Source organism: Carex rostrata, chromosome 6 (assembly GCF_964058835.1).
Source record: "Carex rostrata chromosome 6, lpCarRost1.2, whole genome shotgun sequence".
Taxonomy (NCBI): domain Eukaryota; kingdom Viridiplantae; phylum Streptophyta; class Magnoliopsida; order Poales; family Cyperaceae; genus Carex; species Carex rostrata.
This window is the reverse complement of record NC_135923.1, coordinates 13912588-13927444: the sequence shown is the minus strand read 5'-3', so window position 1 is coordinate 13927444 and position 14857 is coordinate 13912588. Positions and strand designations below refer to the sequence as shown.

At 36.1% G+C, this 14857-nt stretch overlaps 1 protein-coding gene across 8 annotated transcripts; it reads left to right on the top strand.

Annotated features, from left to right (window-relative positions):
• Positions 1 to 501: 501 nt before the first annotated feature.
• LOC144555248 (DNA topoisomerase, type IA, core) lies at positions 502 to 13206 on the top strand. Of its 8 annotated transcripts, none has more exons than XR_013512001.1 (24): positions 502 to 664; positions 781 to 876; positions 1349 to 1538; positions 1938 to 2901; positions 5695 to 6328; positions 6550 to 6636; positions 6743 to 6789; positions 7725 to 7834; positions 8075 to 8175; positions 8488 to 8580; positions 8843 to 8926; positions 9034 to 9117; positions 9212 to 9280; positions 9417 to 9476; positions 9577 to 9648; positions 9869 to 9976; positions 10108 to 10184; positions 10361 to 10444; positions 10832 to 10946; positions 11489 to 11575; positions 11841 to 11906; positions 12024 to 12119; positions 12742 to 12967; positions 13064 to 13206. XR_013512001.1 is itself a non-coding variant. In XM_078303517.1 (23 exons), the coding sequence occupies exons 2-23, from the start codon at positions 793 to 795 to the stop codon at positions 12880 to 12882; spliced, it is 3453 nt and encodes a 1150-aa protein (XP_078159643.1). In that variant the 5' UTR covers positions 502 to 664; positions 784 to 792; the 3' UTR covers positions 12883 to 13206. The 8 variants fall into 8 exon arrangements, 5 of the variants coding, with proteins under 5 accessions (XP_078159643.1, XP_078159639.1, XP_078159642.1 ...); XR_013512000.1 differs by having other exon boundaries at positions 12742 to 12975; XM_078303517.1 differs by having other exon boundaries at positions 784 to 876; positions 12742 to 13206.
• Positions 13207 to 14857: the final 1651 nt, after the last annotated feature.

Below are 14857 nucleotides of genomic sequence, written 5' to 3'. Positions count from 1 at the left end.
AAAGCTAACATTTAAAACAATCAATGTAAAACAGCGATTCGTTAATTAATGACAAATTAACAAATTTCTGTTATTAGCGGACGGTTAAACCCAGTTAAACCAGTTCGGGGACAAGCTCAGGTTTGATGGCTCGGGGTACTAGAACATTTCTCATATATATATTTAAAATAAATAGAAAATCATCTTATTTAAAGATTTTGAGCCACCTATCAAAAAAATATTATAAAAAAAAATCTAAAAAGAATAAGAAAATTGATCTTCAGATATATTTTTATACAAAGATATAAATGCACAGCAAAATTTTGCAGATTCATTTTATCCAATGGATTTTCGTATGAATGTAAAATTTGCAGATTTGATGCATATTGAACGGCTCTGAATAATCCACTTAATCGCCTATGAAGATCCATTTGATTGCAATTTGATAAAATGGATTTTTCCAGGTTGGATAAATGGAGAAGAACAAAACCCCTAAACCCCGACCCGACATGATATCTCTTCGCTAATCACCTCTCACAGCCGACGCTCCCACGCGCCCGCCTCCATTACTTGGTAGTCCGAGCTCTCTCCTCAGTCCTCTACTCCCACGTGTAAAATAAACAAAGTTAAGAAGACAAAAACGATGCAGCAGATAGCTTGCGAAACCCTAACCTAGACACATCAAGTAAGGCGATAACCGATGGTGGCCCCCCAATTCATATTTCATTTCCTATGAGTTCTCCATTTCCATTTCTATTTCTTGTCAGTAATGCTTAAATAGCCTTCTTTTCTAGTTTGTAGAAGGTTTCTCCAATGGCGCTCCAGCTTCGAAACATGTTTTCTTCGAGCTGCGTACAGAGAAGTTTATCTAGTCCGTACAGGTTTCCTCCGGCCATGGTATTATTTTATTTTTCCTTTTTTTCCCCCAATAACTGTTTCATCTTCTATTATTTTCTTCATTTGTTGGTATTAACTGCAAACCTTGCATTTATTCCCTTTACTAAATGAACAGTAAGAATGCAGCGTCTTTGATAGGTAGTAGTAGAAACAAGGATGTCTAAGCCCTGCCTAATGTTGGATTTTAATCGCAGACAACCTCAGATATGCAATTAATTGTACCCAACTATCTAAGAAAAATTATGAAAAGGGATTAAAGGTTCAATCTGTCTCAATTTCAGTGCATACCGGTACTGAACCTGACTAGTACATACTTATTTTTACACTAAAAATGTCTACCAGTTGAAATTTCATAATTCTTCCATGCCATTAATCTGTTTGTTATAACCTATCAAACTACTGTTTTATAAATAATCTAATCTTTTATTTAAGATCCACAGTTGTTTATGTTATCTCAACTGGCATTGTGCAGATACAATACCAACCATTCATGAGCTCTTGTTTTACCAGCTTACCTTACACACCCCTCGCCATTGGTGTAAGATGGATAAAGCCTTTACAGCATCCAATAATTAATTGTAGTGCATTAACCCGTGCCAATTCAAGGTCTAGATTCCCCTTGCAATTCAAAGGGTGGGCCACTTATTCTTCTGGTCATTCAGGTATCATTGTTTTCTATTGTTTAACAATGCCTAGCATGCTCATCTTGGTACCATTATGGTTACCTCCTATATCCAATCAGGACCTTTGAACTATTTGTTTTTTGCACTTTTTTTTGTGTGTAATAGCTACTTTTGGTTAATTTAAGCATCCAAATTGAAGGTTATGGACGATGAGTTAACTTGTCCCAGTTCAATTGTTTCCTTTTTCCCCTTAAATTGAATTTGAATTGGGCTAAGTTGATTATCAGTTGTTTAGACAACCTACTCATACTCATGCGTACCAAGAATATCTGGTCAAGTTCTTGTATATACCACCTGAAAGCTTGTATTTCTTGGTAAAATTGATTTTTTTTTTTTTAAATGAGTTCAGGAGACTAATAGTGATTTGTGTAATTTTAGGAAAATTGAAGGAGCTTGCTGATAAAATATCCACAAACGCACCGAAGAGAAAAGGCGGCTCATTTTCCCTCTACACTAGTCTAAATGGAAGATCTAGTACCACATCAGCTAGTAAACCCATGAAAAAAACCATAAAAACTACTAAAGCTGATAAACCTGTTTCAAAGGAAGAAAAAGAAGCCAGTATAAATACTGAAATACTATCTAAAGAAAAGAAAAAGGCCTCCCGGACTAGTACTTCTCAAACGAAGAAAGTTGCTGAGGCTGAAATCTCCAACAGAACTTTGTCAAAGGCCGAGAAATCCAACAAAGCATCTAAAGAAAAGAAAAAGGCCTCTGGGACTAGTACTCAAACAAAAAAAGGTGCTGAAGCTGAAATCCCCAAGAAAACTTTGTCGAAGGCCAAGAATTCCAGCACAGCTAAAAAGAAAAAGGAGTCAACCTCTGCTAGTTCAACAAAAGGGGTGGCTGTGCCCCAAAGTTCAAAAACATCATCAAAGGCTAAGAAATCTACCACCAGTGCATCTCCACCTGAAAATTTGGTCAAAACAAGCTCAGTAAAAGCTCCTTCGAAGGCCAAAAATTCGAGGACAGTTAAAAAGGAAAATGTTGCTAATACATCTAACTCAAAAAAGGGCTCTTCTAGAGCCTCTTCTAGGACTAAAAGATCTAATAGTGTTGCAGAGTCAGTAAACGGGGCAGTGAAAAGAGGGAGGTCCCACGATTTCAAGCCACTATACCCCCCAGTTGGGAAATCGGTGGTGGTTGTGGAATCAGTTACGAAATCAAAAGTGATTCAAAAATATCTTGGAAGTATGTATGAGGTGGTGCCAAGTTATGGCCATGTGAGAGACCTGGCTGGGAGGTCAAGGTCGGTACGGCCAGATGAGGATTTTAGCATGGTTTGGGAGGTTCCACATGCTGCATGGACCCACTTGAAGAGTATTCGTGATGCACTAAACGGGTATATATTTATTTTATTTGTTTGCTAATTGTCAAATGGATTTACCTGAGGGCTTACAAAACCCTATGCGTAACTAAAGTGCTCCAATCCTTAAGTCATCAGTGCAGCTTGGTTTGGGGGGGGGGGGGGGGGGGGGGGGGGGGGGGGTGGGGTGTTCATTGGGTCCGGTTTAGTCGGTTTTGAACCTAACCAAATTAGTTTGGACCAAACGGTTCAGTTAAAACTGAATTATAACTTCGGTTCGCTTCGGTTTAGAAATTTTCAAAACCAAATAACTGAATTGACCGAACTTTTATATATTATGAATTTTGTCCGGACCGGTTTATTTCTTAATCAATTGCTTTAAATCCTTCGGTTTATTTCTTAATATCCTAGTTTATTTCGTAATACTCCGGTTTATTTCTTAATATACTTCGGTTTATTATAAATCAATTGCTTTAAATAAAAAATTAATATATTTTGGTTTGAACCGAACAAACCGAAATAAAACTTTGGTTCGGTTCGGTTCTATTCTATTTTTGAAACCAATGTTATCAAAAATCGGACCGGACATCGAACCGCTAAAGCTTCGGTTCACTGGTTGGATCGGTGGTTAAGCCGGTTCAATTGCCGGTGTTTTTAAATTACATATAACTTATTATCTAAAAGCCAAATTGGTTATATAAAATGAGAGTATGTATCTGGTTCAATAGAAAATGCAATTCTAACAAACTCTAATAAAGAGTACATGTCAAAAATCATTAAGAAAATAGAAAAGCAACAACATAATAGAAGTTCAAAATCTGACTTATCTGATATACTTAACAATTGACATCAACCTAAGTTTTTCTACCTCCTCTTCTAAGAAGGCGGTATGAGCTTTCTTCTTCTTCTCCCAGTACTTGCTAACAGCTTCACGGTTGCCTAACGGCTGATGTGTATTTTTCGGGCTAGAATTGGGTCATCAGCTTGGTCTGTTTCATCTATAGAGGCAAATACTTGGGTGTGTGTGTGGTGGCATGTGTGGGTATGTGAAGTTGCAGTCGGGCCAGGAGGGTTGCACGTGTGAGTGTGTGTGCATGAGGTCTGTGTGTTCTTCATGAATTCTTCCAAGGCATTTGACATTTCAGGGTTGGGTAACAGTAGCTGGTAGATTGCACAAAACGATCTGAATTAATAATCAAATAGTATTGTTTGAAATAGTGCCAAAATATCTTTAATTCATTATAAAAAAGGCCAGATAGGCCCCTTGTCATTACTGAAAAGCTGAGTAGAAACTAAAAAGCTACGATTACATCTAAAAACTAAGTATAAACCTAATATCTTCTAAAAACCCATAGATTACTTCATGCCTCAACAACCACACTCAATCTAAACTAAGATTAGCATCATAGGCAGTAATCTAAACACACAATTCTACCTCCAAAATCTTAACCCTACTAAAATTAACACATCTGGTTCACTATTCAAAAATATTTTCAAGCATAAAACAACATTTTAATCACAACCCAAATCATTCAGAAATAAGAAGAATTATACCAAATAGTCTTGAACTGTGATTAGGGACATCATGTTACAAATAGTTCTGAGCTGAATATCAGAAAAACAAATCTCATTTCTCAATTCTCCGCAAACACCAATAAATAGCACTGACAACAATGAGAAATCCAACCCAATTGCTACAAGAGGTAAAGAATAACAACCGAAGCAGCAGCTTCAAGTCAGTTGGTTGTAACACAACCGCTTGTGCTAATACTTTAACTACACCTAAACCTAAGGTAGTGACCCAACCAATTGACATGTTTGAACTGGATCAGATCATAGACTTCATAGACATGTGTCTTGGCTGATGAATCCTTCTACAAAAGAATTGTTCTTTGGTTTGAGCATTTCATCAAACACCTCAAATGCATTGATCTATTCAATAAAATCAACTAAAATATTAACTTTTCAAGTGTTCTAACAATTTGATTGCATGAGATTACTTACAGTTTTTTATCTCGACAGTTTCTTTTGTGATTTCGTTTCAATCTAAGCCTTGAGGTGTTTTGATTGAGCCGTGTAATAGTCTTGTGCAGAGAATATTAAAGAATCGAATAAAAGGGTTAGAAATCAAACTGATTCGGTTACATAATCTAGCAGCAGGAATCTCGTTGTTTTTCTTGACGAGTGAAGAAAAGCAAGAATCGTAAGATGGTTGAAAGAGGAACGAGAAACATATGAACTCAAGACTCTTGAACCGGTTTTGTTTAGTGGTCGGTTCATCTGTTTTTTAATAAAACCGGCCGGTTAAATAGTTTTTTACCAGCCCAACAACGATCCAATAACATAAAAGATACTTGAAAAGAACCGAACCGGACAGGTGACTGGTTCCGGTTTTTTTCGGTCGAACCGACCGGTCCGGTTCTGATAACACTGTTTGAAACAGAATTATAACTTTGGTTTGCCTATTTCGGTTCAGTTGAAACCAAATCGAACCGATGAACACCCCTTGGGTTGGGGGGGGGGGGGGGGGGGGTGGTTGGGGTTAATAGGTATGTAAACTACTGATATTGTATTGTCTTTCGTCTTGTTTGTCTCAATCAATGCCGGAACTGGCATTGTGATATTTAAATTATTGGTAGGGAAAATTGGTGCTAGGATGCTTTATTCTGCTTTTATTTGTTTCCTCTGATGTGAATGCATGAATTGATGTGATTCATATGTGTACTGCTAGGATTAGTAAACTTTTCAAGTGTACTGAACTCTGCCTATTAAACACCTAAATCGTATGATAAAAAACTGAAAAAAGGTTTTCCCTATTTTCTATTTTAGAGCTGAAAACCTAATTCTAGCATCGGATCCTGACCGGGAAGGTGAGGCAATTGCATGGCACATAGTTGAGATGCTCCACCAGCAAGATGCTCTGACCAAAGACATCGCCATATCAAGAGTTGTTTTCCATGAAATTACTGAGAGTTCTATCAAGGCAGCACTGCAGTCACCAAGGGACATTGACATGGACTTGGTCAATGCTTACCTGGCTAGGCGGGCCCTCGATTACCTCATTGGTTTTAACATCTCTCCCGTGCTCTGGCGGAAATTGCCAGGCTGTCAGTCAGCTGGACGTGTCCAATCAGCTGCACTTGCTCTGATATGTGATAGAGAGAATGAGATAGAGCAGTTTAAGCCAGCAGAATACTGGAATGTCAAGTGTCTGTTTTTGGCTAAGGAGAGCGGATTCGATGCGCATTTGACACATTATGGTAGAAAGAAATTGAACCAGCTCTCAGTTTGCTCTGAGGAGAAAGCAAGGGAGGTTGAGACACGTGTTTCAAGTTCGAAATTTAAGGTATTGAGTAAGAAAACTAGCAAGGTTTCTAGGAACCCACCTATGCCATATATAACATCGACTTTACAACAAGACTCTGCGAATAAGCTGCAATTTAGTGCCTCTTCCACCATGAAGGTAAGTTTTTGTACAATGTACTTTTCAATTGCTCATTAAGTACAGAATAAATTCTTTCACTATAACCTTTTCTTAGCTTGGACAAATTGCCAGACATTTTATTAGCTTGGACGAAGGTTTATGATTTGACCTGTCCTCTGTGTTTCTTTCTCAGCTGCAAGCTGAAAGTCTTAAGTTCATTTTCATCAGGTGGCCTAATTATGGTGTTATTCTAATTACAGTTGGCTCAGCGGCTCTATGAAGGGGTTAAATTATCAGATGGAGAAGCTACAGGACTCATAACCTACATGCGTACAGATGGCTTTCATGTATGAACCCTGCTTTAATTGTTTTTTCTTTTCTGTACGAGGGAACTTAATTTGAAAATTTTGCATTTGTTGTGTAATAATGTATTTTTTTCTTTTTCTATTGAAGATTTCTGAAGGAGCCGCAAAGGACATAGTATCGTTTGTTCAAGAAAGGTTGGCACTTTTCTCACACCAAAATAGGGGTGGAAGTCCATAATTGTCCGACGACTGCAAGCTAAAACTTGCTACCACTTGCATTGAATTGTGACATGGCAGAATTCTGTTTTTTCTACATCTTGACATGAAAAACAACATGTTTGGACTCAATTTATACATTACTTCAAATGTTTTTATTTATAATGTGCTTCGACTAAAAATGAAACTATAACACACTTCTCTGGTACTGTACGTATTTTCTCTTTTGCTGGTAGTTATTTGTACCAGGCAGAATTGCAAATGAATCAAGCTCGATTGAGCCAGCCTTAGCTCAAGCTTGATTTGATTATAAGTCGAATTGAGTCGAGCTTGATTGGAAATCAAATTCAAATCAAGCTAGACCACTATGCAAGCTCCATTATGCGCTTTTGTTGTATTAATTTCCATATTATTATAAGAAATTAAATTGTAAAATAACTAATAGTTGTTCTTTTCTAGATAAAATTTGGACAAAGTTTACAAATTATATCTAAAAATTAAGCATCTCACATGTCATATTAAAGCTAGATACTCCAAATTGAATAAAATTATGTACTGAGTTATTTTGAATCGAGCTCAAGCGAGTCGATCCAAATGATTTTGAACTTGTGCTTGAGCTAGCCAAAAGTCTAATTAAACGAGTTAAGCTTGGGTTAAATTCGGATGGAACACGACAGAGGCACAAGCAATCAGCTAAATTTGCAGCCTGGACTGCAGTTAGTATGCCTCGCTAAATACAGTTGGTCCGGAAGCTTTATGATGGAGTTCATTAAATTTGTCTCCTCAATGAAATTTAGGAGGCACAAATTACCTGCATTATACTGGATCTGTCTTGATCTTTCTTTTCTTTGATTTTATGTATTTATTTTAGAAAAAAAATTGGATTTGATGGAAGTATGATTGCTTTGTTGCAGATACGGAGATGAATTTAGTTCATCGGGGGTACGCAAATATTCCAAGAAAGTAAAAAATGCACAAGAGGCGCATGAAGCTATCAGGCCCACTGACATAAGGAGGTTGCCATGTGAGGGTTTCTTCTATTTTTCTCTATTAGTTTTAGAGAGTACCAAACAACAAGCATTGTATCACTATTTGGTACTGGTTTTATGCAATGCTGCAGATTCATGAAGTGTTTGTCTTTTACTTCTGAAATGGTGGAGAAATATCTTCTCTGCCTAATCTGAAATATTTCTGCTGTACTGGACTACATGAATCTTTGGTATAATTCTGTGGTTCTTTGCTAACTTCTACTACATATATTCAGCCACTTTAAGAGGGGTTCTTGATGAAGATGCTTTCAAGCTATACTCACTTATTTGGGCCCGAACAATGGCTTGCCAAATGGACCCTGCAAGGAACAACATAGTATGTTTGTTGATTTGCATTTTGTATATTAATTTCTTATTACTTGGTGCACATCTGTAACTATTTCTGTCATGTTTGTGTCGTCTAATTAGCTTTAATCGTTGAAAAGTATTATTCTCGTTATTAGTATAATGATTATCAATTTTACTTGATTTTTGTGTCATTTAATTTTCAATGGGCAACTTTTTAAAAACTTTTGAAAATTTGAAATTCAAGAACAAATAACTCCAACAGCATAACTTCTGACAATTGTAAAGGGGTCTGTACTGCAAGTAAAGGTGATCAATAAGCTAAATTGATATTTCTTTCCAGATTCAAGTTGACATTGGTACAGCTGACAAGGGTATGATTTTTCGCTCCTCGGCCTCAAGAGTTGATTTTCTTGGATATCGGGCTGTTTATGAGGTCCGTCCTTAGTTTTATGTAAAATATTCATCATACCTACTAGATGGCTGATATTTATTTCATTGCATTACTCCATGTGAGATGCTGTAGCGTGTAGCAGTCTTTAGGCCATTCATTCTCATAGCAGCTGGTACTAGAACGGACAATATATTTGTTAAATATTGTTAGTGATTGGAGAGTAGAGATTTTGTTGGTACTATATGTTTGATTTTCAGTTGCAGAGAAGCCAAAAAATATTAAAGATATCCTTTCTAAATATCAGGACAAAGAAGCGGGAGCAATCGGTACTAACAGTGATGAAGATGAGACTCATGATAAGCATTCTGAGGTTCTACCAGGACTGGAGGTAAATATTTTCTGTGGATATGGATGTGTATGTGTGTCTTGTGTTAAATTCTGGATGTTATGACCAAGTAAATGTGAATATGCTAATAACTTATTCATCTTTTCAAGGTCAATGAATCTGTAAAATTGGGAGAGGTGAATCTCAGCCAGCATTTCACCAAACCACCACCACGTTATTCGGAGGGTGCGCTGGTTAGTGATTAGCACAAAACAAATATGATATGCTTAATATGTTTGTGTAGTTAAATCATCTTACTCATAATTGATCCTTAAAACATTTAAAAAGGTTAAAAAGCTGGAGGAGCTTGGAATTGGAAGGCCATCTACTTATGCAGTTACAATGAAAGTGCTGCAGGTACTTTATATTTTTTTCCCCTAGTTCCTTTCCAAGTAACTTCTTTCTTTTACATATCTTGTTGTTTTTAATTCGATAAAGGATCATTTGGGTTGACAATCTTATAAATCTAGTTTTCTATGGTTGTAATAATTAGGATAGAAACTATGTTGTAATGAAAAGCCGGGCGTTTCATCCTGAATTCCGTGGCCGCATGGTAAGGAAAATGTGCTCATTTTTTTTATTTTTTTATTTCCAATCTATGGTGCACTTTCTGTTTAAGTCCTACAATTTTCTTGTTGAATATCTTTTTTTAGGTTACAGAATTTCTTGCTAAGCATTTCTCCGAGGTTACTGATTATAGCTTTACTGCTGGTATGGAGACTGAGGTATGCTTCCATGATAATATTTGTGTACATATTCATATGTAACGACATTAATTATGATAGTGCCTATACTGAGTAGTTTTATCTAGCACATACCAGACTGTACCGGTTGCATTCTGGCTATGAGAGCAACATTGATTAGAGGATGTTGAAGCTGTTATGTTTCCTCTTATTTAATTTTTCATATTCCTTTTGTCATCTTCTCATCTTGTTTCCTGGTTAGTTGGATAACGTCTCTGCTGGGACCTCACAATGGAAAACCCTTTTGAATGATTACTGGTCACGCTTTAGCAAGTGCTGTGAACTAGCTGTCCAACTCAATCCAAGGGAGGTACTTACATTTAGTTCTTCTGTTCCTTTACAAACTAGAAATAACAATATTATTTTTTTAATGATTTCAAGAAAAGTGCTGGGAGGCTGAATGGTTAATTTTGAAAGTAGATTTTTTTTTTTTTTTCATAGGTAGAGAGCATGTTGGAATCTAAATTTGGCCACATATTGTTTGCACAACTCCCTGGTGAGAGCAGGATATGCCCTAGGTAATGGCATGCAGCACTTTTCTTAATAATCAGGCAAAACTGTTCCACCTTTATGTGAAATGTATAGATATTGTAAATTCAAATTATTTTTGTCAAAATCAACTAGTTTTTTTAAATGTTCAAAATTTGATTAATGCTAAGTATAATCTTACAAGTTCTTCCTTTTGTATATGCAGCTGTGGTACCGGTACTTTGAGATTGAAAGTTAGTAGGTTCGGTATGGGCTATTTCATAGGCTGTGATCAACACCCTAGATGCAAGTATGTGAATCCCGACCCCCCCCCCCCCCCCCCCCCCCCCCCCGGGCCCGTCCTCTCCTCCTTACTCTCTAAAGAAATAAAATAAAATAACATAAATGCAATGATAACCAAGTTTTCTTCAATTAAAGATGATTGAAGCTGTTTGCAGTGAAATGTGTCAGCAAGGCACATGACCTGCCTAGAATGGCATTTAAAATATATAGGCTAGAATTAACAAAGAACTGAAATTTTGTGATCAAGCTGGTACCAATACGACACTGAAAAGTAATACTTTATGTTTGCGGTGTGGAATGGCCAAATTCCATCTTATGTTGTTTGTCTGAAAAAGGCTTTTTTCTTTTCCTTTACTGATCATTTAATACAAATTGTTGGTTCTATGTATAATAGGTACATATCCAGTACATTATTTCAAGAGGATGATGACGCTCATGACCCAGATAAAAATCAGAATTCATCTTATCCTGCAAAGTGTATTGGAAATTTTCCTGGTACTGACCAAAAGGTTAGGAGTTGGGACTAAGAACTAATTGTTGCATCATCTTTTTTTAAATTTTCTTGTATTTGTTTTCAAAATAAAATCAGTGGAATATCATTTTGCAAGAATTTCTTCAAGATCACATTATAGGGTGTTGCCGATTTAGGGATTTATTAATCATTTGCTCTAAAGCATAAGATTTTACTCTAGGTGGTCATTTGGTTTTTATATTCTTGACAGTCAGTTGCTAGTAGGGTAAAACTTGGACTTGCCCTGTTCATGTTTTTAGCCAGTGAAGGATTTTCTTGATTTTCCTGATGCAGCAAACGCTATTATGAGCCAAAAAAGGCTCACTCAACCCTAAGCAGCTAGGAAAATCTAAAATAAAAATTATAAAAGTAAATGAAGCAAATAAAGCATCACTTTGCTGAAATGATCAAAGGAACATGTACCTTCAGCCGCTATCAAAATTTTAAAAAAAATGTATCTTTATTTTTTAGGGGTTTATTTTATTTTATTTTTTAAAATCATGTCTTTCCTGTTAGTTACCTTTTTTTTAAACTTGACAGGTGCTTATAAAAAATGGCCCTTATGGATACTATGTCCAATTAGGAGAGGACAACAAGGGATGCACCCCAAAAAGAACCCCTCTTCCTGTAAGTTTCTGGGACAATAACGAAGCTATTATGTATTCCTAGTTTTTCAGAAAAGGTTAATACAATATTGACCCAGACAGTAGTAGCTTTAGCACCAAGTTTTGCTTTACTAGTCTATAGGAATGTGGTGTGTTTGATCGTTGTACTTCTTAATTACGGTTTGGGTATGCAATTGAGAAAGTACTGTGCATAAACATGGTTAGAGTAATTTTAACCAAACTTCAAAGATGCAAACTCAAAATCTCATGGATTATATTTTGTACAGAACAAGAATATTGACCAACTCACTCTTGAGGATGCTGTAGAGCTGCTGAAGTATCCTAAAATGTTGGTAAGTATTGCTTCACGAAAAATAGTATGTGGGTTCTTAGTTGTTCCAGTATTTTTTTTTCATTTTTCTCCAGTTTTTGCTGTGTCTTGTATGACTTTGTGTTTGAAACAATTTCAGGGAGAGCATCCTGATGATGGCCAAAATGTTTTCATAACGCTTTCAAAAGTTGGCTTTCATATAAAACATAGGAATACTATTTCACCAGTACCTAGGGTAAGCATGATTTGCTATATAATTTTCGTATTGATTTATATTTATGGGTTTTTTGCAAATTAGCACAGTACCGTATTACATCACAAATAACGCCACGGCCATTGGCACCCAATTTATTGTGATTAGTAAATACTTCTTGACCATTACAAGTCACTTGCAGAAGCAAAATTTATCAGCTGACTTGGCACACATGTTCCTTTTTACTAAAAGGAACTCAATTAAAAATATTTGATTGGTATCAGGAACCCAATTTTTAGCTTGGTTTCAGTGTTACCTTGATCTTACCAAACAAGAACAGCTGGTTGGTTTGAGGGCAAGGCTGCGAATTTTTAGCATAGTGCCTTTACAATAGCACTAATCAGGTGTTATGTCCAAGTAGCTCACAAAATGTTAGATGGTAGTAGCAAATCTAAGCATTGTGGGGATCTTTTAAATCATAATGCAAATTTATTTTGCTAAGCAATACACCTTAATTGAGTTTTTTTGAGACCAATTGTAATGAGGGCTAAATGGGGTTAAGATGACCCTCTTATGCAATATTGTCTTACAGGCAGCTTCTAAAAATGGTCTTTTTACCAGTTAGCATTAGCAAAAGCATAATGGTTGCAAAAATGTTTAACAGAATTATGACCTAAAGGAGATGACGCTTGCCAAGGGAGTGAAGATCCTTCAGAGTAAGAATGCAAAGCATCTAGGCCGCCCAAAGAAAAGCCAACGTATAACTGCCAAATTTGATAAAATCCTTGCAGATCAATTAGTGTGAGCCCCTCTGCTAATTCTATTAGCTCATATGTGAAGTTGGTTACGAGTTCGCTGGAGAATTAAAGGACAGACGATCCCCTTTCCAAGTAATATGGTGAAGAAAATTGCTTTATTCTTTTTTAAAATTCCCTTTTTTTTTTTTTTTTGGGTATTTCATGAGTTCAAAGTTCATTTTTTTATAGGCAATGGAGCCAGGACTTTCATCGTTTATAGGTTAGAAAGATAATGTGAACTTGCTATCTATCAATACACTGGAATGGAATAGATCTTGCAAAATAATTTTTCTTTCAAAGAATTGATAATAAGTTGTCAATATATATAATGTACGTGCTTATTTTTGTATTCTCAAGTAGCAGGCAGCCTTAGAATGCACATTGTCGCTGAAGTTCGTCTATTTTTCGATCAGAAATGCAACATTCAGTGCATTTTTTAATGACAAATCAACAACTCTTTAGTATTAAAATTTCAACCCACCGATTAGCTTTAAAATTAGAAGGAAAAAACAATCTACTTGATAGTGGCACAAGATACTGAAAGTTGTTTTGGTAGGAGAAACATAATTTGCAAAATTATGAATCTGCATATGTGATCTTGCTAAAATTGCAATGCTAGCAACTGGAATGATCGATATTACAAGAGAATAACCCTAGTGAAAAATGCACTCGAGACCCCAAAACAACCAACCAGCCACTATACTCAAAGCCAGAAATCATATCAATATGAACAAGAGAATAACCCTAGTGAAAAATGCACTCGAGACCCCAAAACAACCAACCAGCCACTTACTCAAAAGCTAGAAATAATATGAATATGAACGCGTAGGAGTTTTCTTTCACTAAGAAAAAAATAGTCTTTTGAGAAAATAGGCTTTAGTTCGTGCTCGTGTACGACAAGACATGCTCCCATCAACCGCACAACAGAGCAGGATCACTCTCAACAGTAACAATTTGGAACATTTTGAAGGATTAAAACAACAAAATAATCAGAGCATCTGAACCAACATATACAGCAACTGAATCGGCAATCTAACAGCAAATATTCAGAGCATCTGGACCAACAGATATAGCAACCGAATCGGCAATCTAACAGCAAAATTTCATTGGTACGTCACTATGTAAAATATCGTTTTAAATTGCAGAATTTCATTGATACCTTTCCCTGGTATTTTCTTCATCTTCTTTTAATAAAATAATTAATAGGCTAAAAAAAAAATGGAGTTATACCCAAAACTCTTCTGTGATAAAAAAAAAAATGTCATTGGACAAGTCAATTTGGAAATTTGTACTTAAGCTTTTTGGCCGTATAGCAATTCATTGCTTCAACCGGATTTTTTTTTTTAAATAGAATTCATGATAATTCCTTTAACCAAACAAGCCTTGCGCGGGCTAAAATTAGAAAAGTAGCCTCCACCGATCCCCACCGATCCTAGGGATCGGTGGAGCAAAAAAAACAAGTTCCACACCGGTCCCTAGGACCGGTGGAGTATGCCACTGCCTAATCACCATGCCACACGATCGGCTACAAAAATGCTATCTCTACACCGGTCCCTAGGACCCGTGTAGCTCATTTATGCACCGTTTCCATGCATCGGTGTAGGATTTATGTTTTATTCACACCGAACCTTTCTCTTCTGTCTTCTCTCTTCTTCACTTCCCAGACGCCATTGTTCTTCTTCTTTTTTTTTCTTTATTTCGTTTTTTTCAAATTCAATTGAGAAGTGCTCATATGAACAGATCACCACCACCATTGTACTCAGTATCATCTTCTTATTAGTGTTGTGAGTTTTTTTTTACTCATATGTTTATATTTAGTGTTGTAAAATTGAAAAAAAATATATTTGAAGTTAATTTAGTGTTTGATTTTTGTAGTGGTCATATGAACAGATCGCGACCACCATTGTACTCAGTATCATCTTCTGATTATTATTGTGAGTTTTTTTTTACTCATATATTTATATTTAGTGTTGTAAAATTGAA